This window comes from Filobasidium floriforme, assembly GCF_021052385.1.
Source record: "Filobasidium floriforme strain CBS 6241 chromosome Unknown HD553scaffold_1, whole genome shotgun sequence".
NCBI classification, from domain to species: domain Eukaryota; kingdom Fungi; phylum Basidiomycota; class Tremellomycetes; order Filobasidiales; family Filobasidiaceae; genus Filobasidium; species Filobasidium floriforme.
The window spans coordinates 1,882,384-1,910,119 of NW_025763622.1; the positions used below are offsets into that span (position 1 = coordinate 1,882,384).

General features: G+C 53.5%; 6 protein-coding genes across 6 annotated transcripts; 3 read left to right on the forward strand and 3 right to left on the reverse strand.

The window, feature by feature from the left end:
- The first annotated feature begins 101 nt into the window (after nucleotides 1-101).
- Nucleotides 102-2,134, forward strand: HD553DRAFT_303587 (cytochrome oxidase assembly). The gene is made up of 5 exons (XM_046178888.1): nucleotides 102-673; nucleotides 738-827; nucleotides 897-1,300; nucleotides 1,374-1,561; nucleotides 1,639-2,134. Exons 1-5 carry the CDS (start codon nucleotides 147-149, stop codon nucleotides 2,020-2,022), a joined length of 1,593 nt encoding a protein of 530 aa, XP_046040489.1. The 5' UTR covers nucleotides 102-146; the 3' UTR covers nucleotides 2,023-2,134.
- A 253-nt stretch (nucleotides 2,135-2,387) lies between these two features.
- Nucleotides 2,388-15,715, forward strand: HD553DRAFT_18734 (uncharacterized protein). The gene is made up of 15 exons (XM_046176993.1): nucleotides 2,388-2,658; nucleotides 2,743-3,428; nucleotides 3,501-4,395; nucleotides 4,483-7,112; nucleotides 7,182-7,888; nucleotides 7,953-8,087; nucleotides 8,147-10,807; nucleotides 10,879-11,009; nucleotides 11,071-11,175; nucleotides 11,233-14,860; nucleotides 14,924-14,996; nucleotides 15,065-15,136; nucleotides 15,204-15,287; nucleotides 15,359-15,481; nucleotides 15,535-15,715. The coding sequence occupies exons 2-14, from the start codon at nucleotides 2,850-2,852 to the stop codon at nucleotides 15,461-15,463; spliced, it is 11,805 nt and encodes a 3,934-aa protein (XP_046040490.1). The 5' UTR covers nucleotides 2,388-2,658; nucleotides 2,743-2,849; the 3' UTR covers nucleotides 15,464-15,481; nucleotides 15,535-15,715.
- On the reverse strand, nucleotides 15,695-19,422 carry HD553DRAFT_303592 (exocyst complex component sec5). Its single transcript, XM_046178889.1, has 16 exons — nucleotides 19,328-19,422; nucleotides 19,099-19,252; nucleotides 19,018-19,043; nucleotides 18,757-18,954; nucleotides 18,614-18,694; nucleotides 18,399-18,544; nucleotides 18,033-18,331; nucleotides 17,848-17,966; nucleotides 17,676-17,783; nucleotides 17,486-17,616; nucleotides 17,056-17,428; nucleotides 16,843-16,997; nucleotides 16,614-16,775; nucleotides 16,297-16,555; nucleotides 16,061-16,239; nucleotides 15,695-15,990 (listed from the first exon to the last, which is right to left on the reverse strand). Exons 1-16 carry the CDS (start codon nucleotides 19,362-19,364, stop codon nucleotides 15,766-15,768), a joined length of 2,652 nt encoding a protein of 883 aa, XP_046040491.1. The 5' UTR covers nucleotides 19,365-19,422; the 3' UTR covers nucleotides 15,695-15,765.
- Nucleotides 19,423-19,434: 12 nt separating this feature from the next.
- HD553DRAFT_330417 (Brix domain-containing protein) lies at nucleotides 19,435-21,684 on the reverse strand. Its single transcript, XM_046181975.1, has 7 exons — nucleotides 21,553-21,684; nucleotides 21,343-21,462; nucleotides 21,095-21,264; nucleotides 20,957-21,026; nucleotides 20,777-20,884; nucleotides 20,186-20,708; nucleotides 19,435-20,105 (listed from the first exon to the last, which is right to left on the reverse strand). The coding sequence occupies exons 1-7, from the start codon at nucleotides 21,607-21,609 to the stop codon at nucleotides 19,642-19,644; spliced, it is 1,512 nt and encodes a 503-aa protein (XP_046040492.1). The 5' UTR covers nucleotides 21,610-21,684; the 3' UTR covers nucleotides 19,435-19,641.
- Nucleotides 21,685-21,913: 229 nt separating this feature from the next.
- HD553DRAFT_303595 (uncharacterized protein) lies at nucleotides 21,914-22,958 on the forward strand. Its single transcript, XM_046178890.1, has 4 exons — nucleotides 21,914-22,029; nucleotides 22,110-22,223; nucleotides 22,342-22,636; nucleotides 22,697-22,958. Exons 1-4 carry the CDS (start codon nucleotides 21,967-21,969, stop codon nucleotides 22,882-22,884), a joined length of 660 nt encoding a protein of 219 aa, XP_046040493.1. The 5' UTR covers nucleotides 21,914-21,966; the 3' UTR covers nucleotides 22,885-22,958.
- Nucleotides 22,959-25,215, reverse strand: HD553DRAFT_303597 (uncharacterized protein). Its single transcript, XM_046178891.1, has 6 exons — nucleotides 24,304-25,215; nucleotides 24,147-24,234; nucleotides 23,826-24,043; nucleotides 23,518-23,752; nucleotides 23,352-23,447; nucleotides 22,959-23,264 (listed from the first exon to the last, which is right to left on the reverse strand). Exons 1-6 carry the CDS (start codon nucleotides 24,978-24,980, stop codon nucleotides 23,007-23,009), a joined length of 1,572 nt encoding a protein of 523 aa, XP_046040494.1. The 5' UTR covers nucleotides 24,981-25,215; the 3' UTR covers nucleotides 22,959-23,006.
- Between the last annotated feature and the right edge of the window lie 2,521 nt (nucleotides 25,216-27,736).

The window sequence follows — 27,736 nt, forward strand, 5'->3', positions numbered from 1 at the left end:
CCGAGCGATTTGCTTCCGCGATCTGCGAGCGATCGTGAAGGGTTCGCTTTCTTGAAATATATCGTCCTCTATTGGACTTTCGATCGGGAAGAGGTCGTGCGAGTCTCTGTTCACCAAGACCTGCTCAAGACCTGGAAACCCCCACGATGTCATCAATATCGACATGCTTTGGCTCTGGCCTACGGCTAGCAGCCGCACAGACGATCAAACCACGTTCAAGAAGCTGCCTTGTCAAGACGTCCGATCGCCTCCTCCGATCGCTCTCTACGCAGGCGACCCGTAGAGCTACCTTCGGTCGCACCGGCTTGAACGCTCGAGCTTCCTCCTCAACGATCGCACCGAGCCGTTCGATCAGCTTCACTCCTCACTCGAAGAGCTCTGCGACCCTCTCTCAAGTGCCTCCGGCGGCGTTCAACCAGGAAGAGAGTTACCACCGTTCCGAGTCGAAGACGGACAGCTTGCCTATCCTCACCACGTCCGCTGTGGCTAGGTGGTTGTACCTCTCATCGGGACTCGTGTTCTTCATCGTGGTCGTTGGTGGCGTGACCCGATTGACAGAGTCTGGACTTAGTATCACCGAGTGGGAGCCGGTAAAAGGGATCCTACCGCCCATCGGCGAGGATCAATGGATGGTCGAGTGGGAAAAGTACAGGGTCACGCCTGAAGGCGTCTTGTAAGTCAGAGCCAAACTTCATTTGGTTACAATTGTATGGCTAATGTGCGATTACTCTAATTAGGATGAACTCTCAATTGGATCTGCCCGCTTTCAAGCGCATCTTTTACATGGAATGGGCTCATCGTATCGCTGGTCGAGTCCTTGGAGTTGGGTAAGTCTCGTCTGTCGTTCCATTGCCATCGACCGTCATATCTGACGGTTCTCCTCTCCCATACTACAGCTTCATCCTCCCGGCCATCTACTTCGTATCGAGGGGCAAGGTCGGCCCAAATGTCCGCTGGAAGCTCCTCGCCCTCGCTGGAGGAATCGGGTTTCAAGGTTTCCTCGGGTGGTACATGGTGAAATCCGGTCTCTCTGAAGAAATCCTCTCTACGCCCGGTGCCGTTCCCCGTGTTTCCCAGTATCGATTGGCTATGCACCTTGGTGCGGCTCTATTGCTCTACACTGGGATGGTACACACTGCCATCGGGATCAACAGGGACTGGAAGTACGCCATGGGTCAGGGCAAGACGGCTGGGGTCGAGGTCAAGAACCTGATGAGCGTTTTGGACCAGCCGGCTGTCAGGCGGTTCGGTAAATGGGCTGGTCTTGTTACCGCTGCTGTGCTATTCACTGCTGTCTCAGGTGAGTCGCGAGCGGTTACTCTTATCTGCAATTCTCGATAAGCTTGATGCTAATGACGGAAATCACTTCGTAGGTGCCTTCGTCGCCGGACTCGACGCTGGTCTCATCTACAACGAGTTCCCTTTGATGGGAGGTGCCATTGTTCCTCCTCTCGACGAGATGATGGATCCGCGTTACGCTCAAAAGGAGGACGGGAGCGACAAGTGGTGGAGAAACATGCTCGAGAACCCTACTACCGTCCAGTTCGATCACCGAGCCTTTGTGAGTCGACCGATGTCGAGCTCCAGTGCAGTATCAAAAGAGCATCGTACTAATGGTCGGTGCCGCAAACTTCCTAGGCCATGACGACTTTCGCCTGCGTCGCTTCGTTGCCTCTGCTTGCCACTCGTCCTGCTCTCCGTCGAGCTTTGCCACCCAATGCCATCAAGTGGAGTAAAGTCGCCCTCGGTGCCGGCCTGCTTCAAGTCACGATGGGAATCACCACCTTGCTCATGCTCGTCCCCGTCCCGCTCGCTGCGGCTCATCAGGCCGGGAGCGTGGTCTTGTTGACGACCATGTTGGGATTACTCGGTACGTTGCGACGACCTAGCAGGATCTCGAGAATGTGGGCAGAAGCCAAGAGGAACGGGACGAGTTTCAGCACGGGGACTAGGACGAGGTTGAGTTCGGAAGCGTTGAAGGGGGTCAAGAGCGGGATGGAGGCTCGAGTAAACATCCCGTGATCCTGAGCACCGAATCAATCTAGCAGTTAGACAGTGTATCTGTATCAAGTCGAGCCGCGAGCCGTTCGCCGACGGTCACTACCCATATCATTCACGTTCACCATTTGTGTCATGTGTCACGACTTTGAACCTCGGCGTGCCCGGGTTGCTTCGGCCGACCTGCCTGGCTGTGGCAGTTAGATGACCGATTCGCGTCGCCCCTCCCCTCCCCTTCAGCTGATGCTGATGATTTCGACGCGAGTGAATTGCTTCCGCGCGTTGGGGATCTGCCGTGATTGGGGAATGTTGAGAGGAGTGCGAGTGGGAATGTTGGGCGAGCGTGGGGTGGGTCCCGCTCTCTCCCGATGCAATGTTGCTCGAGATCAAGAGGTCATCCCATCATTAGGTCCACCTCGTCGTCTTCGTCGTGCTTGGTCTCTCTCTCAAACTAGTTCTGGATTGACAACGGCGTGTACATCAGACGCTGTCAAGCCGACTAAAAAATCTACTTACGACCAAACCCACATCACCTCGTTCCCCACTCTTTACACGAGGCACGACGGAAATAGACGAAAAAGAGAGGAAGAGCTAGGGATCATAAGATTCTCTCGAGCTCTGACCTTCTCCCCCACAAAACTATAGACGTGGAACGTAGTTGTGAGTGATAAAAGCGATGAGATCGTGTTTGGTTGTCGAATCGAGAAAAAAGAGCTCATTGGTTGCTCTTGGGTTCGCTCTCAGGTTGACCGCCTTACTGGGTCACTGATCTACCTACACATAATCGCCAGGACCGTTCTGGCCCCCTAATACCGGAGAGCTAGTCAAACAAGGAGCCTCTTTCTCTCATCATGGCTTCGTTCTTCTCTTCCTCATCCTCGCAACCCTCCACTCGACCCCTGGTGCTTCAGCACGCTACCACCCGTCTCTCGATCCCCATCCCTTCGTCTTCCGAAGCATGGATCGCGGCCGAGGTCATTCGTGAAGAATTTTACCACTCGATCGAAGGCGATGCCGACCTGGTCGAGATTGTCACTCAGGAATTCGACGACGAAGGCAATCCCGTCCAAGCCGTCGCTACCACCGAACCTCAGGTCAAGCTGATCAGCAAGTTTTTGGCCTTTGTCAACGACAAGGTCGTCAGTTCGGGCAAACCTAGCAAGACGGACGCCAGCCAGATCCTCTTGTCCTCGTTCGAGGCTTTCAACAGGTCGTTCCTCGCCAACCAGGCCGTGCACTCGCTCGTCCAGGGTTACGATGTCGACATCCGCGCCAAGGTGCTCGCCGCCTACTACAAGGCGTTTTCGACCCTCCGAGCCGTTTACGGTGCGAACGAGGTCGAGCTGGTACAGACTAGCGCACTCTTCAAGGCTGCCGCTGAGGGTCAGGCTGAGCTCTACGCCTTGTTTGGAGGACAAGGTATCAACGAGGTGAGTCGAGAGGCGTGGACAGACAGCTGCTCGTTTTCTTAGAAATTTAATCATCAATCGTCATCCTCGCAGGTCTACTTTGACGAGCTTTACTCATTGTACGACATCTACAAGCCCTTCGTCGAGCCCTTCTTGGCTTCCGCCACCAAGTACCTCGATGCTCTGGCCACCAAGTCTCAGGCGGCCGGACACGCCTACTACGCCCACGGCCTCGACGTCATCTCGTGGTTGAACGGATCGACCGCTCGACCCCCTGTCGAATATCTCGCATCGATCCCCGTCTCGATGCCCTTGATCGGTCTCACCCAGTTGGTGCAGTACCTGATCAGCTGCAAGGTCTCGGACCTCACTCCTGGTGAGATGAGGAGCAGGTTCAGGGGTGCTACCGGGCACTCGCAAGGTATCGTCGCTGCCGTCGCGGTAGCTAGTTCGGACTCGTTCGACTCGTTCGACGTCAACGCCCTCAAGGCGCTCAGGCAGCTCTTCTACCTCGGTCTGCGAGGACAAGACTTTTTCCCCCTCCTCGCACTCGAGCCCAAGCTCGTCGAAGACGCTGAAGAGAACGGCGAGGGCGTCCCGACCAACATGATGATCGTCAACGGGATGCGTCTCACCGACCTCGAGAACCAGGTCGCCAAGACCAACAAGCATCTCCCTGAAAACTCGCAAATCTACGTATCCCTGCACAATGGACCTAGGAACTATGTCGTTACCGGTCCTGCCAAGGCGCTTTACGGATTCGGCTGTGCTCTTCGATCGGTCAAGGCTCCCGCCGGGCTCGACCAGAGCAAGGTTCCCTTCAGCAAGCGAAAGATGGTCTTTACCAACAGGTTCATGCCCATCAACGTCCCTTACCACAGCCCTTACTTGCAAGGCGCTACGCAAAAGTTGGTCGAGGAGGATCTTCAGGGAGAAGAGTTGTGGCAGGCGAGCGAGATCAAGCTCGGACTTTATCACACCGAGTCTGGTAAGTTATCTTCGCGTTTAGCGCATTTCCAAACGCAATTTACGAAAGTACTGATCCGCGTCTGCTCGTTGCGTTATTTTCTTTCAGGCGAGAACCTCCAGAACCTCTCGACTTCCATCACCGCCTCGCTGTGCGACCAGATCTTCACCGCGCCTATCCACTGGCAAAAGGCGACCGACTTCCCTCAGACTGCTACCCATGCGGTCGACTTTGGTCCAGGCCGACTCTCCGGAGCCGGTTCCATCACCGCCCGAGCTTTGGAGGGTCGAGGTGTCCGGGTCATCATCATTGGTGACAAGGGCAAGAACGGTGCCGAGATCTACTCGACCGGTTCTGTCAAGACCGAAAAGAGGTGGTCGGACAAGTTTACGCCCAAGCTGGTCAAGACGACCGATGGCAAGCTTCACATCGACACGCCTTTCTCGAGATTGCTCGGAAAGCCTCCTATCATGGTCGCTGGTATGACCCCTTGTACCGTGCCCGCCGGCATGGTCTCGGCCACCCTCAACGCCGGTTACCATATCGAGTTGGCCGGAGGTGCCCACTACAACCCCAAGGCGCTCCGTGCCAAGGTCGCCGAGATTCAGAGCCAGATCGAACCTGGTGTCGGAATCACTTTGAACGCCTTGTACATCAACCAGAGGCAATTCACCTTCCAGTACCCTCTCTGGCAAGAGATGAGGAGGGAAGGTCTTCCCATCGAAGGTTTCTGTGTCGCTGCCGGTATCCCTACATCTGAGAAGGCTACCGAGATCATTAGCAACCTCAAGTCGGCGGGAATCAAGCACATTGCCTTCAAGCCCGGTTCGGTGGAAGGTATTCGACAGGTCGTCAACATCGCCGCAGCCAATCCCGACTACCCCATCATCCTTCAATGGACCGGTGGACGTGCCGGAGGTCATCACAGCTGTGAGGACATGCATCAGCCCATCCTCGCTACCTACAGCTCGATCAGGCAGCACGCCAACATCTCTTTGGTTGCCGGATCCGGATTCGGTGGTGCCGACGACGTCTGGCCTTACCTCTCGGGAGACTGGTCGGTCAAGATGTTCAACACCCAGCCCATGCCTTACGACGGAGCTCTCTTTGCTAGTCGAATGATGGTCGCCAAGGAAGCTCACACCAGTGCCTCGGTCAAGCAGTTGATCGTTGATGCCCCCGGTGTTGATGATGACAAGTGGGAGGGAACTTACGACAGGCCCACCGGTGGTATCCTTACCGTTCGATCCGAGTTGGGAGAACCCATCCACAAGATTGCCAACCGCGCCGTCAAGCTCTGGAGAGAATTCGATGACACCGTCTTCGCCTTGCCCAAGGAGAAGCGAGGTGCTTGGTTGGCCGGCAAGAAGGCCTATGTTATCGACAAGCTCAACAAGGACTTCAACAAGCCTTGGTTCGGCGAAAAGGCCGATGGAACCGTCGTCGACGACCTCGCCAAGATGACTTACGAGGAGATCACTCGACGAATGATTCGTCTGATGTACGTCGCCAAGCAGAGTCGATGGATTGACGTCTCTCTCCGAAACCTCACCGGAGACTGGCTCCGCCGAGTCGAAGAGAGGTTCGCCGGTGTCGAGGGCTCCAAGTCCAAGGAATCCATCATCCAGTCGTTCTCGGACCTCGAAAAGCCGTTCGAGACCATCGAGGCCTTCTTCAACGCCTACCCGCGCGCCAAGACCCAGCTCGTTGCGGCTGAAGACAAGGCGTACTTTATGAACATCTCGCAGAGGCCCGGACAGAAGCCCGTCCCCTTCATCCCCATCCTCGACAACAGCTTCGAGGTCTGGTTCAAGAAGGACTCGCTCTGGGCCGCCGAGGACATTGACGCCGTCTTTGACCAAGACCCCCAGCGAGTTTGTATCTTGCAAGGTCCGATCGCTGTCAAGTACTCGACCAAGGTCGACGAACCCGTCAAGGAGATTCTTGGCAACGTCGAGTCCAAGCTCATCGAGTACTTGCTCGAGCGATACTACGGAGGCAACGAGGCCGACGTCCCTGTCGTCGAGTACATCGGAGCTGAGCCTTCCTCCGCTCCCGCCAACTTGCCAGGCGTCAACGCTGTCGAGAACGATGGCGAGCGAACTTACACCGTCGGCTCCGCCTTGCCTTCGCTCTCCGCCTGGTTGCAGACCTTGGCTGGTCCCGAACCCAGCTGGTTGCGAGCCGCCTTGACCTGCGTCAACGTTATCCAAGGGACTTCGTACATTAGCAACCCCTTCAAGCGTCTCTTTGCGCCTCGTCAGCAGCAAAAGGTCGTCATCGCTCAGTCGAACGGCAAGCCCTCATCGGTTACCGTCTACGGTGCTGCTCGTTCGTTCGGTGCTCACCCTAGCGACTTCAAAGCTTTGGAGATGGCTTTCGACGCTTCGACCAAGAGCATCAAGCTGACCATGTTCGAAGAGCGATCTGGTTCTAGCTTGCCTTTGACCTTCAACTTCACCTACCGACCTGACCAAGGTTTCGCACCCATCCACGAGGTTGTGGACGGCCGCAACCGAGCCATCAAGGAGTTTTACTGGAAGCTCTGGTTCGGTGATGACCAGGTCATGCCCTCTCTAGATCTTACCGCTAACCTCACCTGTGGAGAGACTGTTATCGACGTCGAGACCGTCGAGAGGTTCTGCACTGTCGTTGGCAACGCTGGAGAGACTTTCAAGCAGCGACGAAGCGAGAAGGTGCAAGCTCCCATGGACTTTGCCATTGTCACCGGTTGGCAGGTGAGTCAATATAGCTCGACGTTTGCCTTATAAGCAATCATCTAAGTATATAACTATCTTGACCTGCAGTCGATTATGAAGGCCATTTTCCCCGATGCCATCGATGGCGATCTCCTCAAGCTTGTTCATCTTTCCAACGGATTCCGCATGGTCGATGGTGCTACCCCCCTGACCGTCGGTGACAAGTGCAGTGCCGAAGCTCGAGTCGTCTCTGTCGTCAACAGCGACAGCGGCAAAACCGTCAAGGTCAAGGGACACGTCATGCGAGATGGAAAACCCGTCGTTGAGGTCTCTTCCGCCTTCTTGTACCGTGGCCGGTTCACCGACTACCAGAACACGTTTGAGATCGTCGATGAGGCCGACTACGAGGTCTCGCTCGACACTGACCTCAAGGTCGGCGTTCTCAAGGCCAAGGACTGGTTCCAGTGGGACGACGATTCGGTACCTCTTGAAAAGGGCGTCACTCTCACTTTCAAGGTCAAGTCCGAAGTTCACTACCAGGACAAGACTACCTACCGAAAGGCCATCGTGCAAGGGGCCGCTTACGTTCGTGATCGGACCAAGGCGTTGGTACAGGTCGCTACTGTCGACTACGAAGGTGGTCGCTCTATCGGAAACCCAGTTGTCGAATACCTCAAGAGGCAGGGCCAACCCACCGGCCTTGCTGTTCCTCTCGAGACTGGCGGTTACGCCTTGATCACCGACTTGGCTACATCTACGTACACCACTCCTAAGACCAACGAGCCCTACTCGAAGATCTCGGGCGACTACAACCCGTAAGTACAGCTCTACCGTTAGCTGAAATTCCGATCTGAAACCTGCTTTTTCCTCGCCATATAGTATCCATATCAACCCTTACTTCTCCGACTTTGCGGTGTTGCCCGGTACCATCACTCACGGGATGTGGTCGAGCGCTGCTACCCGAAGTTACGTTGAGACCGTTGCCGCTCAGAACCACCCCGAACGAGTCGTATCGTGAGTGTTACAGATACGCGTTGCACAAGGTTCGTGGACTGATGTTTCGAGTGGTTCAGGTACAATGTCGGCTTCGTTGGCATGGTGTTGCCTGGCGACGACCTCTCGGTCAAGCTGACCCACGTCGCGATGAACAATGGTCGCAAGGTCATCAAGGTCGAGACGATCAACCAACGTGGCGAAAAGGTCATTGAAGGTCAGGCCGAGGTCGAGCAGCCGCCTACTGCCTACGTCTTTACTGGACAGGGATCTCAAGAGGTCGGCATGGGAATGGAGCTGTACGCCAACTCCCCGACCGCTCGTGCCGTTTGGGATGCCGCCGACGCCCACTTGGGATCGGTCTACGGCTTCTCTATCGTCGACATCGTTAAGAACAACCCCAAGGAATTGACGATTCACTTTGGCGGAATCAAGGGTCAAGCCATTCGTCAACGATACATGGACTTGACGTACGACACTGTCGACGAGGACGGTCAGCTCAAGACTTTGCCCCTCTTCGGAGACATCGACCTCTACACAACCAGCTACACCTTCTCGCACCCTCAAGGTCTGCTGTTTGCCACTCAATACACCCAGATCGCTCTCGTTGTGACCGAGAAGGCCGCTTTCGATGACATGAGGGCTAAGGGTTTGGTCGCTCAGGACGCTGCCTTTGCCGGTCACTCGCTCGGAGAATACTCTGCTTTGGCCGCCATCGCCGACGTGTTGCCAATCTCGAGTTTGGCCGACGTCGTCTTCTTCCGAGGTATCACCATGCAACGCGCTGTGCAGCGAGATGCTGAAGGGAAGAGTCAGTATGCCATGATGGCCGTCAACCCGTCCAGGGTTTCGAAGACCTTCAACGAGGGTGCCTTGAGGGAGATTGTCGATGCCGTCAGCAAGCAGAAGAACTGTCTCGTCCAGATTGTCAACCTGAACGTTGCCAACCAGCAATACGTCTGTGCTGGAGAGCTGCGCGGTCTCATGACCTTGACCAACGTGCTCAACTTGCTCAAGGTTCAGAAGATCGATCTCGTCAAATTGGCCGAGATGATGACCCTCGAGGAAGTCCGCGAACAGCTCAAGGAGATCATCGACGGTTGTTGGGACATGACCATGGAAAAGGAGAAGGAAACCGGATCTATCGTTCTCGAGCGAGGATTCGCTACCATCCCGCTTCCCGGAATCGACGTGCCCTTCCACTCCCGATACCTATGGCCCGGTGTCTTGTCGTTCCGCAACTACCTTTCCAAGAAAATTGACGCCAACAGCCTCAACCCCGACCGACTCATCGGCAAGTACATCCCCAACTTGATCGCCGAGCCCTTCGAAGTCAGCCGCGAGTACGCCCAAAAGATCTATGATCAGACACAATCGCCCCGCCTGAACAAGATCTTCAAGGCTTGGGAGACTGACAACTGGGACTCGCAAGAGAACCGACAGCGTCTCGCTTACAATATTCTGGTCGAGCTGTTGGCTTACCAGTTCGCTTCTCCGGTGCGATGGATTGAAACTCAAGACCGACTCTTCAGCGAGTTCAAGTTTGAGAGGCTCGTCGAAGTCGGACCTTCTCCTACTCTGACCGGAATGGCTTCGCGAACCCTCAAGGCAAAGTACGAAGCTCAGGACGTGTCTTCGACCGTTCGCAGGACCATCCTGTGTCACGCCAAGAACACGAAGGAAGTCTACTACCTGTTCGAGGACGAGGTAGCTGAAGCCCCTACCACTGAGGCACCTGCAGCTGCTGCCGCTCCTGTTGCCGCTGCCGCGCCTGTGGCTGCTGCGCCCGTAGCGGCTCCTTCCGGTGTCGCTGCCGCTGAGGTCGCAGATGCCCCTCTCAAGGCTGTTGATTCTCTCAGAATCATCATCGCCCAGAAGTTGAAGAAGAGCGTCGCCGATATTCCCCTCAGCAAGACTATCAAGGATCTCGTCGGTGGAAAATCCACCCTGCAGAACGAAATTCTCGGAGACTTGCAGACCGAGTTCGCTTCGGCCCCCGAGAAGGGTGAAGAGTTGCCTTTGGATGAACTCGGTGCCGCCTTGAACGTCGGTTACTCTGGCTCCCTCGGAAAGCACACCAGCGGATTGGTTTCCCGAATGATCGGAGGAAAGATGCCAGGTGGTTTCAACATCTCCACTGCTCGAGGTCACATCAACAAGACTTGGGGACTCGGACCGCTGAGGACCGATGCTGCTCTCTTGCACGGTATCACCATGGAACCGCCCAAACGTCTGGGGTCCGAACCTGAAGCTAAGGCTTGGCTCGACTCTGTCGTTGCCGCTTATGCTCAGCAAGCCGGCGTTACCCTCTCTTCTGGAGGAGGTGGTGGCGGCGGTGGAGCTGCTAGCGGTGGAGCCGTGATCAACAGCGAAGAATTCACCAAGTTCCAAGCTGAACAGAACGAGTTCACCTCGCGTCAGATTGACCTCCTTATGCGTCACTTGAAGCGAGATGTCCGGGCTGGCGAGAGGCTATATGACGAGGAGAAGGCCAACTCTGCTGCACTGCAAGAACGTTTGGACGCCATCGCCCGTGAGCATGGCGACAAGTACGTCAACGGAATCCAACCCATCTTTGAGCCGCTCAAGGCTCGTCACTTCGATTCGTCTTGGAACTGGGTGCGACAGGATGCGTTGATCATGTGGTACGATATCATCTTCGGCCGACTTACCGCGGTCGACCGTGAAATCACCAGCAAGAGTATCGCCATCATGAACCGAGCCGATCCTACTCTGCTTGAGTAAGTATGGGTTTCTATCACGGAGATGGATCTACCTTGAGACTGTAACTGATACGATCCCCCGCTCACAGCTACATGCAGTACCATATCGACCACTGTGACGAATCGAAGGGAGAGACCTATCGATTGGCAAAGGAGCTCGGTCAACAGCTGTTGGACAACTGTCGAGAGGCGCTCAAAGAGAACCCTCTCTACAAGGATGGTAGGTCACATCTCAAGCCCGTTGGTCCAAAGGTCGTTGACTGATAGAGACACCGGTATAGTTACTTTCCCTACCGCACCTTCCACCACCATCTCTGCCAAGGGAGACATCATCTACGCTGAAGTCGTTAGGGAGAACGTTCGCAAGCTCGAGCAATACGTGCATGGTGAGTTCTCGCCTGCTTACTAATTTCAGGAGCTGGACTAACGGATCTGTCATGTAGAAATGGCTGCTGGTGGAAAGATCACCAGTGCTCTGAACTTGGACAAGGTACAGGCCGACGTAGCCAAGCTTTGGCGCCTCGTCAACAGCCAGCCTGCCATCTCGAAGAGTCAGAAGTCGGCCATCCGATCGCTGTATGGGGAAGTCCTTCAATCGCTCGGTCGATCGGCAGAACCTCGCGGACCGTCCGGCGTCAGGAGTCGTCGATCGTCATCGCAGTTCTTGCGACCCAACGTTGCTGAACCCAGCGTCGTTCAGGCGGCCAAGTTGCCCTTCCTTCATCTCAAGCGCAAGGTCGGATCCAGCTGGTCTTACAGCCAGAAGTTGACCAACATCTACCTGGACGTCTTGACTGAGATTGCTACTTCCGGTACCTCCTTCGCCAAGAAGGCTGCTCTTATGACCGGCGTCGGCAAGGGTAGTATCGGATGCGAGATCGTCAAGGGTCTCTTGGCCGGAGGTGCCACTTGTGTCATCACTACCTCGCGATACAGCAGGGCTGCGGTAGACTACTACAAGACCATCTTCCACCAATTCGGATCGAGGGGTTCCAAGCTCATCGTCGTGCCTTACAACGGTGGTTCCAAACAGGATACCGAGGCTTTGATCGAGTACATCTACTCGACCTTGGGCTTGGATTTGGATTACATCATTCCTTTCGCGGCTCTTCCCGAGAACGGTCGGGAAATCGACAACATCGACGATGTGTCTGAACTCGCGCATCGACTCATGTTGACCAACTTGCTGCGTTTGATGGGAGCGGTCAAGAGCAAGAAGGCTAGCAGGAACATCGTCACCCGGCCCACACAGGTCGTCTTGCCCCTTTCACCCAACCACGGTCTCTTCGGAAACGACGGTCTCTACTCGGAATCCAAGATTGCCCTCGAAACCTTGTTCAACAGGTGGTCGTCCGAAAGCTGGGGTGAATACCTCTGTATCGCTGGAGCTGTTATCGGTTGGACTCGAGGTACCGGTTTGATGAGCGCTACCAACTTCGTTGCTGAAGGCATCGAGAAGCTCGGTGTTAGGACCTTTTCGGCCAAGGAGATGGCCTTTAACATTCTCGGTCTCATGCACCCTCTTCTGTTCAACATCACCCAGATCGAGCCCATCTGGGCCGACTTGAACGGAGGTATGGACAGGCTATCTGATCTGGCTGAGGTTACCACCAAGATCCGTACCGACCTCAACGCCCAGGCTGGTCTCCGACGAGCCATCACGATGGAGAACTCACAAGACTTCAAGGTCATCAATGGTGTCGATGCTGAGCGTCTGCATCAGAAGATCTCTATTGCTCCTCGAGCCAACTTCCAATTCGACTTCCCTTCATTGGATAAGTCGGACAACTTGGAGCAGCTTTCACACTTGCAGGGTCTCATCGACCTGGAGAAGGTTGTCGTCGTCACCGGTTTCGCTGAAGTCGGACCTTGGGGAAGCTCGCGAACCCGATGGGAGATGGAGGCCAAGGGAGAGTTTACGATCGAAGGTTGCATCGAGATGGCCTGGATGATGGGTTTCATCAAGCACTTTGACGGTCGTCTTAAGGACGGCAAGACATGGGTTGGCTGGGTTGACGCCAAGTCCGGCGATCCTGTCGACGACAAGGACATCCAAGCCAAGTACGAGAAGGAGATTCTCGCTCACACTGGTATCAGGATCATCGAGCCCGACCTCTTCTTCGGATACAACCCCGAGAAGAAGGTCTTCTACCAGGAAGTCGAGTTGACTCACGATCTGGAGGCTCTCGAAATCTCGAAAGAGGATGCCGAGCGATTCAAGCGAGAGCAGGGGGAAAAGTGCGACACCTGGGCTCAGGCTTCGGGAGAATGGTTCGTGAAATTCAAGCGAGGTGCTCGGGTCATGATCCCCAAGGCGATCCGATTCGACCGAGTCGTCGCCGGACAGATCCCGACCGGATGGAACGCCGCACGATATGGTATCCCCGACGACATTATCGCTCAGACCGATCGAACAGCTCTCTGGGCATTGATTTGCACTATGGAAGCTTTGATCATGTCGGGAGTGACCGACCCTTACGAGCTGTATAAGCACATCCACCCGTCGGAGGTCGGTACAAGTTTGGGAAGTGGTATGGGAGGTATGCGAAGTTTGAGCGCCATGTTCAAGGATCGCCGCGAGGAGAAGGACGTGCAAAAGGATATCTTGCAGGAAACCTTCATCAATACCGTTGCCGGTTGGGTCAACTTGCTGTTGCTGTCGAGCAGCGGACCGGTCAAGATCCCTGTCGGAGCTTGTGCTACCGCTTTGCAGTCAGTCGAGATTGCCTGCGACACCATTCTTTCTGGAAAGGCCAAGGTCATGATCGCCGGAGGATTCGACGACTTTAGCGAAGAAGGATCGTTCGAATTCGCCAACATGAAGGCAACTGCCAACTCCGAGACCGAGTTCGCCATGGGCCGAGAGCCCAACGAGTTCTCGCGTCCTATGACCACGACTCGATCCGGATTCATGGAGTCTCAGGGTTGTGGTGTTCACGTTCTCATGAATGCCAAAACCGCCATCGAGATGGGTGCTACCATTCAAGGTATCGTTGCTTACGTTTCCACCCACACCGACAAGGCTGGAAGGTCGATTCCTGCACCCGGTCGAGGTGTTCTCAGTACCGCTCGAGAAATCGTCACCAAGGAGCCCTTGCCTCTGCTGGACATCAAGTACCGAGCCCGACAGCTGGCGTTCCGACGCAAGCAGATCTCCCAATGGTTCGAGAATGAGCACGAAGTCCTCCGTGAGGAGATCGAGTACAGGAAGCAGAGCGGTCTTGCGACCGATGACTCTTTCATGCAGACTCGGTTATCCTTCATCGAGGATGAGGCCAAGAGGCAGGAGCATGATGCCATGGCCACTTTCGGTATGCTGGAAGGCAAGGACTCGCGCGTTGCTCCGCTCCGCCGAGCTTTGGCCGTCTGGGGTCTCAAGGCCGACGATATTGGTGTCGTCAGTTGTCACGGAACATCGACCAAGGCCAACGACAAGAACGAGAGCGGGGTGTACAACCTCCAGTTCGAACAACTCGGCCGCACTCCTGGTAACGCTGTTCCGGTTATCTCTCAGAAGTACCTGACGGGACATCCTAAGGGAGGAGCTGCAGCTTGGCAGTTCAACGGCATGATGCAAGTCTTGCAAAGCGCTCTCATTCCGGGTAACGCCAACGCCGACAACATTGCCGAAGAACTCCGCGCCTTCCCCCACTTGTTCTACCCATCCAAGCCTATCCAACACGTCCAGCTCGAGGTTGGTCTCATCACCAGTTTCGGTTTCGGACAGGTCGGAGGTCAGATTGCGGTGGTCCACCCGCGATACCTCTTCGCTTCATTGCGGCCTGACCAGTACAACGCCTACGTTGCCGCTCGTGGTGATCGACAGTTGGAGGCCTACTCTCGAATGTCTTCTGCCATGACCCACAACAACCTGGTCCAGATCAAGGAGGGACCACCTTATACCCCCGAGCTCGAAGCCAAGGTGTTGCTCAACCCCTTGGCTCGTGCATCCGCCAGCAAGGACTCTTATGCCTTTGGGCCGAAGATGCCTCAAGGTCCGGCTTTGGCCCTTGGCAACCTGGACGTGATGGGCGACGTGCTCAACCAAGCATCGGGTGTTCACGGTGTCGGGTAAGTTTCTTCTTGCGCCGTCATATCATCGAAAACCTCCAACTGATAGTTTTCTCTCTACAGCGTCGATACCGAGTTGATCTCCAGCGTTCCTACGTCGGAGACGTTCAGGCAGCGAAACTTCACCGAAGCCGAGGTAAATCTGCGAACACGTTGCAAGCATTCCGATCGGTCATCAGGCTAAACATTTCAACCTTACTCTAGATTGCATACTGTAACGGCGCTCCTGACTCGGACGCTTCGTTCGCGGGTCGATGGGCTGCTAAGGAGGCAGTGGTGAGCCTTCGGGTTTGTCTGACTTGATTGTCTTGTACACGAAGCTGACCCCATTTTCCCTCCCCAGTTCAAGGCTTTGGGTGTGCCCAGCAAGGGTGCGGGTGCGAGCATGAAGGACATCGAGATCCAGAACACCGATTCCGGCCCAACCGTAAGTGCATAGGCTCTGCATGATAACGCTCGTTCAGTCTACTCAACCTCATATGGTGGCACAACTTGCAGGTAAACTTTACCGGCGACGCTCAGAGCGCTGCTGCCGGCAAGACGGTGAAAGTCTCCATCTCGCACTCTGACTCTACTGTCGTTGCCTTCGCGGTCACTCAGTAATCGACCGATCTCATGACGGTAAGCAGATCCTACCTTTCGAGACCATACACGATCACCTGTCTGATTTCTAGACATAATCATACAGACATCTCTTCTGTTCTCTCTTCGCATATGACGATCAACTTTTGGGCTATGGTATTTCCTTGACTTGATGTAGTATTACGATTTCACGCTAGACGAGCCTCACGAAAGGCCTTTATATATCACGATGCGAACAATGCATAGATTGATTTCCACCGAAGATTGGGCGGCCACAGCAAATGCAGCTTGTATTCCCTGGGTAGTAGGCATACGTAACATGACTACAGTTTGGTCGGCTTGAAACAAACAAACTCGACTCCGGTCGCTCTGCGACAATCATATAGAACTTTCTTGAGATTCTCCAGCTCTTGCTCCAATTCATCCTCGCTCGATTTACGTGAGTACGCCTGAGATATGGCCTCGTAAATGTTATTGAGCACAACTGTAGCTTGATCCGTGACGTATTGCATCAATGTCTGGTGAAGAAGCTCCACCTCGAGAGTGGCCTACATGAAACAGCGTGAGCTCTATTGTTCTATTCTTGTGATCCTTCGGGCGACGAGAACCGATACTTACCCGCAACATTCCACCCATTCCCAGTCTTGGTATCTGCCTCAAGCACTCCAGCAAGATCGTTCCAAGCTCAAACAGAAGCGCTCGAAGGACTCTCTCGACGAGACCAGGTGTTATACCGTTGACCTGTGAATGAACATGGACCAGGGATAGCAGGTTGTTCAATAGGTAAGGGCGAACCTCTACGACGATGGGAATTAGCCTTGCCATCGCTTGAGACAGGTCCACGCACGACTTACCTGTAGGTTTCGGCCCTTCAGCCCATGCGGTTCCACTCTGGATCAATCCTTTCTGCGTTATATCGAGGAGCCTTTCGGCCTTGCGCTTGATAAAGTCGTCGAACAGAATCTTGTCCAGCTGCTCAACGACTTCGTCCAGCGTCTCCCGATCGGCACTTGTTGATGTTCCATACATGTTCTCAAATTTGGTCATAAAGGAAGGCAGCATTATCGTTTTGAGATGGCTTAGGTTGCTGATAGTCAGCAGTACCCGTGCGTCCTGATTGGCATAACGTCAGTCGAGACCTGGCCGACGCTCCTAATATGGGAGAACTCACTTTGTCGTTATGCCGTGAAGCCCCGCCTTCCGGATCAAATTCGGATACCAGTAGTGGTTCGTCATCCGAAAAGGCGAGGTGCACCAGCCCATCCAGGAGGTAGTATAGCGAGTCGAAGAACGCATTCTTGATCTTGGTGATGAAGACCTGGGGTACCGTGCCCTACAGAGACCAGAATGCGGTCGATGGGTGGGCTTTAGGAACAATTAGACTGCGCTGCATTTCTCACCTTTGACGCGCCAGCTTCTATGGATCCTCCAGCTATCTGCCATGCTACGGTTGCATTATGTCTCTGCATAGCAGCTATACACTCCAGATATGTTGTGGTCGACGAATCTGTCGCACTCAAATTCCATCCCTCAAGGTGGAAGAAAGACTTTGCATCTGCGAACCGAAATCAGCCTTGCAACGTAAAGGTGAGGGCTCGATTCCGCAAACTCACCTTTCGACCATGTTGTGCAGATAGCTTCCTCGAATCTCCACCGGCAGCTCTCAACGAAATTTTTGAGAACATTGCGAACCTCCATCTGGCTGCCGGCCCGTTCACCATCCAATGTTCCACCGATACCCTCAAGCTCGCTTGCCGTCTCGACGATTTCGGCTAGCACGCGGGACGCAAAATGACAAGTTGTGATCGAATTAGAATGCTGGGGCAAAAAGTCTGGAGGTTCGCTGGCTGTGGGATTGTTGGGCGATGATGCGATTGCAACATCTGAGAGGGTGAAAAATTGGCTGATGCATGAGACGTAGAGCTTGATAATTTCGATGGTCATTGTTCGAGCCTGTCCGAGTTGTCTACGACTCTGGCCTTTATGCTAAGGATCCGGACCGGTTCAGCATTCTCATCCGAATCGAGGTTGTTCTTGGCTGACCTTTGTATATTTGCCCTCCATATGGCCTTTGGCGATGCGCCAGAAATCGGGCAAGCGGTCCATGAGAACAGTGGATAGCCTGTTGACCAAATGAGTTATTGCCTGCCATTCTTCGTGTCCCGCAGATTTGGCTAACATGGAAAGGGGGATTAGCTCTTGCAGCAGGGGCGAAGTAGTGACTCAGACCTACAGATGAAAGCGTCACCCTGTTGTCTAGTCAATCTGGCAACACATCGCCGAAGGTTGTTCGCACCCTGATACTCGTCAAAGTTCTTCCGCACAACTTCCTGTCGAACAGCTGATGGCGCGCTACGATCAGCTTATTTTCGGAAGGCCAACAGGTTGGAAGCGTCATTGCTCACTTTCGACATTCTTCATTTGGTTGGCGTAAACGATCTTGAGTTTGTCCATGATCTGGTAATGACACGAATCAAGGTAAACCCATACTGGGTCCTCCTTGGGCTTGAGCTCGAGGAGGATCCTGTACGAACCGGATATCGCGATCCGTCAATGGAGCACCCGGTCAGTGTGGTCGATGGTGACTTACTCGATATTCTTCTCAATATCCTCCACATTCTTGCCATTGGAATTTCTCAGACCACTCTCCAACCTCATCCTCATCTCATCCATGATCTTTTCCACCTCGCTCCAGATCTTGTCGAACACGCGTTTCTGCTGCTCTCGTCTCGCCTGTACCTGGATTTCGGACAGGGCAGACCCATCGGCCTTGTCGACAGCTGGATTGGCCTCACCGGCAGTACTGCCGATTGGCAACAACTGATTCGGTCGGGTATCTCGTAGATAAAGGCCCTTGTTGTAGTCACGCAGGACAGCGTCATATTTACCCTATTAAGCATAGATCATGCCTTTTATCAATGAGGCTTCTGGGCGCAGCTCTATTGCGTGAACTCACCGCTCGCATATACATCCTCAGATTCCTCGGCAATCCGAATAGAAACTTGCTCTGCTCAAAAACTCCTGCTGTAGATTTCAGCTTCTGTGCCTTCAAAGCATTGGAGAGTAGCGGTAGAAAGATCGTCTCGGCTTTATGAGATGTGACTGTGTGAAATAGAGGTTAGACCGATGGTCAGCGTCCAGTTGGACGGTTCCGACCCTTTCGGGACTTGCTCTTGATAATCTCTCGTGTCTCTCTTGTCCCGTGGTCCGTTCCGTCCGCCAACATATCCAGCTGCATATCCCGGTATACGGCTATAGTCGAACACAGAGTCGGTCGTCCTATAGTAGACCAAGCCCCAAACGAGAGTACTCACCGTCGTTGCTCCCCTTGACCCCGACAAACCTGCCAAACTCCCTCTCTACGAGGATCCTGACCTCTTCGCCCTTGGATTCGACGTTTCTCCGGAGATGTTCCACTCCATAGTGAAGATCCTGGAACGATGCATCGGGGTGGTGGAGCGATAGAAAAGCCGATGGGGAGAAGGTCTTGGAGGAGAGTAATGTCGGCGTGACTGATTCCCCCGACGAATACTGTTAGAGCTGACCAGGAACTGATGATCGAGTTTCCCACCCACCCTCATGTATATCCATATCCCTCGGGCTATTTCGGAAAATCTGTCAGCTGAAAGCTGGCGACCGGATGTCAAACCACTCACATTGCGAGCTTGTTCCTCAATCCAAGCGGATCATCCATCTCCTTCGAAGACCCTGCCAACCCGTCCCCATCGAGCCCCAGCTCGGCCGTCTCTTCACCCTGTACGTCCTCCCATCTGCTGGGATTTAGGCTCGTCAAGCCATACTGCTGTAACACTACAGTAGGACAGCGAGGTCTTTCGACAACGTCAGCTAACGTAGAGTCCGACAGCGAAGATGCCCGGCTCTTACGGGCAGCTTGATCGATCCGATCAAAGTCGGCCGACATGGCTTGTCCACTTGGCGCTATCTATGTCAGTGTTGGGCAAGATGCGAAAGTCTTGATTCGTTTGCACGAAGCTTTTGAATGCGTGATCGAGCGAGTACAACCTGTAGCTTGTAGATACGTAGATGCACCCTCGACCTCGGTCGACCCCGACGGGACGAGGATCTCGGAATTGCTCCCGCTCAGCATTGTCGAGGATATACATGACAATGGTTCATCGGCCCGTACCCAGCAAACCATCTATCTACACCTTACAACCTCCTCGTACCTCGTATTCGGTTCACTTTCTCTTCTTGGCCACAGGTCTGGGAGCCCGAACTTCTTCCTCGCTCTCGCTCCCGCTGTCATCCTGCCCATCTCCCTCTTCATCGGATCCCTCGCTGACATCCCCAACCTCTTCATCCCAATCCACCTCTTCCTCGTCTTCACCCTTCGTCGCTGCTCCACCAGCCGGTCCAAACTTGTCTTCGTACTCAAACTCGTCGTCCTCGTCAGACGAGAACCCAGCGACGTGTTCCGGCAGTTCATCCTCCTCCTCTTCCTCGTCATTATCCTCTTCTTCTGCCTCACCGTCCTCGTCAGTGGTGGCTTTGGCCTTGGAAGCCTTGGCCTTTTGTTTCGCCTCCTTTTCAGCCTGTTTTCTAGCGACGTTGGCCTCTTGTTGTTTCCTACGAGCCTCCTTGGTCCTCAATCGAGCCTCGTGTTCGGCCTTTTGCTTTGCGGCCTCGCTCTTGGTCTTGGCGACTATGGTATAGCAAGATGGAATGTCCAAACCCGTAAGTAGAGCTCGCTTCTAAGCAGCGGAAAAGACATTCGTCACTCACCAAACTCGTGGAAGACCGTCTCCCCTTCACCTCGCTTGCTTCCGACCAACCCTTCGGCGATCTTGATCAGCCTCAGCTCCATTCTCGGTCCGACCTCTACGAGCCTGACCGCCCTCCTCTCTCCCTTCTTGTTCCCCCTCCCGACATAGTCCTCGGGCAGATCCACCGCATTCGAATCGCTCTCCGCCTCACTCCCATCCGTCTCGCTCGCCGAATCCCATCCCGTTCCCGTCCCTGTCGTATCCGTGTACTCGGTCCCAGCTTCTGAAGGCGCTTGAGAGCCGTCCCTCTTATTCCGCTTCAAGAGGTAATCGGCGATGTCGTCCGCGTTGGACAGGTCGACTTTGCGAGAAGACTTCGAAAGGGGTTCTCTGCCACCTGCGGTGGTTGAATTGAGGATTTTGCGGACTCTGCGGGAGACGCCGTGGGGACGGACGGTGATGTTGTAGTGTCGGATGGAGATGAGGTTGGATTCGGGGTGGTAAGAGACCAGCAGTACTCGGCGGAATGAAGGCAGGGCCGACTATTCGGGGGATACGGTCATCTTAGACATTGATAGCAGTCGAATCGGTCTCGTGAGTCTAGGCTCACCTTCTCGACCTGGATAGGGGGAAAGAGACCTTGGAACATGCTCGTGATCAATTTCAAGTGGGGCTTGGGGGGTTGCCCAGCCGGCGTCTGGAAGTTGTTCATAACGAGCTGTACAGATCGGAAAAGTGAGCACATAGACATACTCGATTAGACCCAAACGCCACCGAAGTCTGTACTCACAAGAGGAGGTGTCCTGTATTCACAACCTGGCGCCTTGCCGAGGTTCCTCAACGACGCATTCACAAGATCCCTAGAGAACCGCAAACGACGTCAACGGGTGTCCATCTGGTCTGCAAAACTTTGATCTTGAAGACTCACTTCATCAAGCTATACCTCTCCACCCTGAATGTCAACGTCGGACCGGTCGGCAGCCTGGCCATACGGAAATGCACGTTGTTGGCCTCTGTCAAGGTGAAAACCATGATATGGGTCACGCCGAGAGGTTGAGCCATGACGAGGTAATCTCTTAGACGAGCAGCGTGTCGCTCCTACAGAACGTTCGTGAGCATGTGGGTGTTTTAATTCAGTTTCGACATCACTTTAGGAGGAAGGTGCACATGACTGACCTTGAGTCGACTAGCCGTGCCGGGTTCCATGACCTTTCTCATATCCCTAACCAACTGATTCGTACTCCGTGTCACTGCTCCTGATCTGACCACGAATGACCTCGGACCGGATTGATCATCCTACGAACAAGGCAAGCCGTAGATTTTACATAACACAGACGTCCATCAGTGGTCTCGTTTCCTTTTGCCGGATGTCGAGATGAAGCTCACCTCTTCGGGCTGAGCGCCCTTCAGATGGGTCCTGGTCTTTCTTCTACGTTTACCCATTGTCGAATTACGGCTGTCAAGATGCTTAGCTAATGATCGCTGAGAAGATGTTTCGGTAGTTGTGCAGCATGTGCAGACATCTTCGACATCGCAAACATCGAGATGATGATGGTGTGCTCGAACGCTGAGAACTTATTGACGGACATCAAACTATAGTTTCACGGGAAATCGGATGTCCGTCGCCAAATCTGTTTCCGGGCCGGAAGCTATTCTGGTCAAGGTATGCGATGCAGTCGAGACACAGCTCATGCAGCTCATGCATGTATCTATCTTGCACTCGATACGTTCACGTCAAGCTACAAGCTACCAAGTAGTCCCCAAGCAAATCGACATTCAAAGGGTTCAATTATCCTCAAGATGATCAGACAGATCGAGGCCCTCTCCTCGTACAGCCCCTTGTCGGTCTGCCGATTCGGAGCAGCAAGTCCAATTCTTCCTCTTGCTTGCCCTCGTTGAGCGCCGATCAGACCACCTCGTACTGACATCGTCTCGCTTCACAGATCTTCAGCCTGTTTACATGGAATCTCGTAGGGGAGATCGGTAAATGGAATTTCCCCATATATCTGTTTGGGATCGTGTCGCACGAGATGAGCGGCTTTGTGGTCTACCGCGAAGTGAGTCCACACGTCATATCTCCTTCCTTGCGCTCTCTGCTCCCTCTGGTCCGCAGCTACAAGATAAGCACCAACACAAGCTGATTTCTATATATCCCGCCGATCCTATCCGCACTAGTTCATTCACATCCTCTTCCCCTCGCTCTTCCTCGACGGCTTTGCGCTCCTCTCCTCTACCTCCAACCTCTTCACATTCATCCTCGCCGCCCTCTCCTTAGGCCTCAAGTTGGCCCTATACATGAGCGCCAAACGCGTCCTCCTCGAAAAGGGCGGAGAGGCCGTGAACGGGTTCGCGAGTCTGGATCCGAGGAGAGCTATGCAGAACTTCCAGGCTGCGGGAGGCGGGGGCGGATGGGGAACGGGGAACGGTGGTCAGACTTTGGGCAGTGGAGGAGAACAAGGAGGACAGACGAGTGAGTCCGAGCACGACTGCATGCCTTAAGCGTACAGATCGCTAATATATGTCCGCACAGTCTTTGCGATGCCAGGTGCGCTCTCCTCGACTCCGCCTCCGTACACCAACCAGGGATCTGGTGGGAACAACAACGGCAGGTTCCCCGGTAGTGGATTTACCCTGGGCACCGACGACGACAATGAGCAAGGTCACATCCCCGGACCTGGGAACCAGACCGGTAGGGGTGGATATCAGGCCGTACCCTGATCCGACATCGGTTCCAGTAGTATGATCACAGGGCGGATTGTAGAGATGGGTATCCATGATAGACAAAGGGCGATAGACTTTTTGGTTCCCACTTCTAATGCTTAGAAACTGCGCTCCCTATCTCAGACCTTGAGCCAACCATTTGCACCGACCACCTTGCAAACGCTTCCCGGCGTCCGAGCCGTCTTTTCCCCCTGGCCCGGGGAGTAAAAGAATCCGCCCTCGGTACCTACCGATATACCCTCGATGACCTCTGTCTTGCCTGACGTCGAGGCAGGAAGACGGACGGCGTTCTCTGTAGGTAATGTTGAGAATGACATGGTCCTCGCGCGGGGCACTGTCTGGTCCTGTTTGCCGTCATTTCGAGGTTTGTGCATGAACTATGCTCGACAAATAGCATTCCAAGCCAGGTCAGAACAGATGCGGTCGACGGGCGAGAACGGGACAGACTCGCAGCCGTCTCTTACCTGGACTTTCTGGCCCGTTCGCAAAGGCGTCTCCATATCAAGCGATAATGCGCCTCGGGACGGATCTCCCGACAAGATCCTGACGACCTCTCTTGGCTGTCACGAGGCACGGCTCATCGGTCAGAATCCCTAGCTCCGACCCCTTCGACCGCGCCTGACAACTCACCTCTCCCGTCCCATCTTCCCCATTCCCCCAGACTGCCAAGTAATACTCTTCCTCCTTCATCTTCTTGCCCAAGCTAACTCCTCCTTCAGCCGTACCCGCTTCTGAAGGACGTGTAGCGGAGGACGCTGACTGAAAGACGTTGAGAAGCTTGATGAGCACCTGGGTGGGGTTCGTCTGTTTTTGTGTCGAGCTGGCATTCGAGGGGTGGAAAGAGAGCAAGAGGTTGCCTTGTGCACTGCGAATCGATATGTATCACTATGAGCTCGGACTCGCAAAATAGATATTCGCTAAAAGGCAGACCGACTCACTCGTCGATCGTCTCCAGCCCGCTCAGCCTCTCAAGCCCTCCATATTCAATTCCGACCTTCGTCCCTAATGTAGAAAATCCGGGACCGCTGGGGTCGTCTCCTACTGTCGATTCACAGAATGCTAGTCCAACGGCCCCGGCTTCGAAAATGTCTTTGTTTCGGAATAGGGTGTGAGGTTTGCCGGTGAGGAAGGGGGTAGGTTCTGTCAAAAGCCCGAGCTGATGTGGTTGGAAATGCAACGCAGCGGTACAAGATCAGAATTAAGCCTACAGATGAGGAGAGTAGAATGAATGTAGCCAGGACAAGTTTTCGGGAACGTACCTTGCTAGCTTGGGGGAAATTTCGATCGAGCGAGGTTATCGTCGGGTTGGGTAGGCTATCTGATAGTACCAACATGTGTTTTACTCCACTATCGACTTGTATTATCAGCTACCAGAAGCTCCAACTAGGCTATCAAAGCGACGGGAAACTCACTCACGTTGCACCTTCAAGTCCCTCTAGACCTTTCATGACCCCCTGGGTATCCAACCCATCACCCGTACCCTCGCCCGTCTCGCCAGCCTGTAACCTTTCCGACCTCCATAGCCCTTCCCATCCGATCGACTCTCCCTTTTCGAATCCCAGGGATCCCATCAAGACCCTCTCGATCTCCCCGACGTCTTCTCCCTTGCGATCTTCTTGTCTCATCTTGTCCACGCTCGAGGCCGGGTTGCGCTCAGAGTAGGATAGTTCCGGACGATGCCATCGACCCACGCTGACAGGCGGGAGTCCCAAGAGCTCAGAGCGGAAGGGGAGGATGGATTCTCTGGGGTTAGAGGGGGTAAACGTTGCGATGGTGACAAACGGCTCTTCAGCTTCTGCTTGGGGTTGAAATTGAAGTTGTTGAAGTCTCGAAGCAGACTGTGCGAAAGACCCGATCGAATTCTTCCCTACTGCCAACCCATCCTGCACGGCGGACAAGACCGAAGAGATGTCGTTGAGTTCCGGGTGTAAGAGGTACAGCCCCACCGAGTCGGACGAGAGGGAAAGCGAATCGATATGGGCTCGGACGGATTGTGGGGTCGGGTGGAGGATGGTGTGCACCGTCGTATGTAGCCGGCGGGAACGAAACAGATGGCTCGATGGTCGACGAAGTATGGTCTGGAACCGGAGCATGACTGCTGAATGTTTATCGGGAGGTCGTTGCTATCCTTCCCCTGATAAATGGACGATCAAGGACATCGAGGATCAATCGTCATTTGGCTTGAAAGTCCAACCGGCCGTCCGGTCGATCGGCTGATCATCGCGCTGAAACGAGTCACGTGACCTCGACAACTGGCAACTGGTGACGTGTACAAGCAGCAGCAACTCGCTTGTTTGCGACCTCGACCCATGCCCAGGACGATCATAGCTCATAGTGGTGCAACCTGTCATATGTCAATAACCTGCATTATATATATAATAAAAAATGAAAAAGACAAGTTGTATGGAGACAACCTGCGCATGGCCTTCCCGGTAAGAGACCCCCAGGTTCAGGGTTCAAATCTGATGTGAGATATCTCTTTTTGCCCTGTGTGGTGCATTTTGCGCATTTTGGTTTCCTAAATTTGCGCATTTTGCTTATTAAAAAATCAGACGCCTGCGCAGTCTCATTAATATTGACGTCATGTCTTTGATACAGTGTACCACCACCAAGATTGAGGTCTAGCACATTTGTTAGCTATATGGGAACGATTGTAATAGTTGTTACAATTAATGCTTGCAAGTGATTCATTTTCACGTTTACAACACGTCAATTGCCTTGGTGCTGTTGTTACATCCAAGTTCAACTCATGAGTGTTATGTAGAGTCTACAACAGATGTTTCGAAATACCGTTACAAAACTTGACCCAATACCAACACGATTTGGCTGGCAAAGTTGCAGTTGTGTCAAAAACGAGCCTGAGCCCATACAAAAATGTCTTTCAAAAATGTCATATAAAAATGATTTTTATGGATTAATGATATTTGGGTCGCGTCGGACCTCTGCCTAGCAACCTCATAGGGAAGAGAGTACAGTAGTACACTTCCCTATATGGTCTAATAGCCGAAAAACGTCGATATAAGCGAAAACGATGACATTACCGAACAACACAGCCAACGGTACATTAGCAAACATCACTGCTATAAGCTATTACTATTATCAACTCACCTACAGCTACGGCTACCAAGTAAACACTTGGCTTTGAGACTAAGGCATCACACATCAGTGAAACACGTCGCAAACAACGAAACAACGAAACAAACACTATAGCCACATTATCATTACTATCGGTGGTGACATTCGACTAGACACTATACAACACTTACTTGAGCAGGTCCCAGCTCATATACTACTACATCATGCCACCTAAACGTATCAGCCGCTCTGCTGCCCTTGCAGAAAGTGCAGAGGAACGATTAGCGCGCCAAACTGCGAATCGTGAACTTGGTCAACAACGACGCAGGGAAAGGGAAAGAGCAAGAGCCAATAGAATCAATGAGCCTGTGAACACTGCCAACAGGGCAGAAGGTCAGCAAAGGCGTCGGGCAGAAGAGCGCGAGCTTACGGCGCAGCACGATGATGAAAGCTATCGCACAAAGCTTCAACAACTGAATGCTGGCAATCACCAAGTGCATTCTTTGGGCCGTATGGAGGTAGAATGTCCATCTTGCCATGCTCTACACTTCATAGAGGAACGCACGGCACAATCACCCAAGCGCAATCCACTGTTTAGTGACTGCTGTTCAACGGGCAAAGTGATCCTGCCATCAATTGGAGTCAATGTCGACTTTCCTTTACTTGACTCATTACTCAAGCGGGATCATCCTCAGTCAAAAGTCTTCATAGACAACTTGAGGCATATTAACAATGTTCTGTCATTCACGTCCCTTGGGATCAACGCAGACGCTACTACTTGGGGACCGCAGGGGATTTATAATCTTCGTATCAGCGGAGAATTAGTACACAAAATTGGATCCATCTTACCAGACCCTCATCAGCCCGCACGCTTTGCTCAGATCTATACTTTGGATGACGACTCTGCAGTCACACAGCGGATGGATCATTTCGGTGGAACGGGAATACAGCAGGAAATCATCAGGCAATTACAATCATGGCTTAATACCAATAATCCTTACGCTCGGACCTTCAAAAGTGCCGCTGATCGGTATCAGGCTCAGCCAGACGCACTAGCCTTCAGGCTCCGAGCTGTACAGAGGGAAGGAACTGATGTGCGGCGCTACAACTTGCCTACCATCAGTGAAGTGGCTTTGGTCATGCCCAATGACGATGAATCTGCAGGATACGGCAGAGATATTGTGATTCAATACAAGGGTGGATTCCTCAAACGGTTGAATGAACTCAGCCGCATGTACTTCCCATTGCGTTACCCTTTAATTCACCTCCGTGGTGAAGATGGATGGCATGATGGAATTCCTTTCGCTGCCAATCAAACTGCTGGAGATGCTATTCGAGGGGAAAATCTAGAAGACGAAGTGGTCACTGGACGCAACCAACGGGGAAAGGGAGGCTCAACCCGTCTCAGCCAGCTTCAGTTCTTCCAATGGCACATCCCCACTCGGCCTCAACAAATGAGCGTGCTATTCTATACGGGCAGACTATTGCAAGAATATACTCTGGACATGTGGGTAACGGTTGAGGCGAACCGATTACGTTTCATTCGGACAAACCAATCTACTATTCGAGCGGAAACTTATCAAGGTTTGGCAGATGCGGTCAACACTGGCTTATCTGCTGAACACATTGGCCGGCAGGTCATCTTGCCATCTTCATTCGTTGGTGGTAATCGTCATATGGCTCAACTCTTTCAGGATGCAATGGCCTTAGTGCGTAAATTAGGCGCACCTAGCCTGTTCATCACCATCACTTGCAATCCACGGTGGGACGAAAT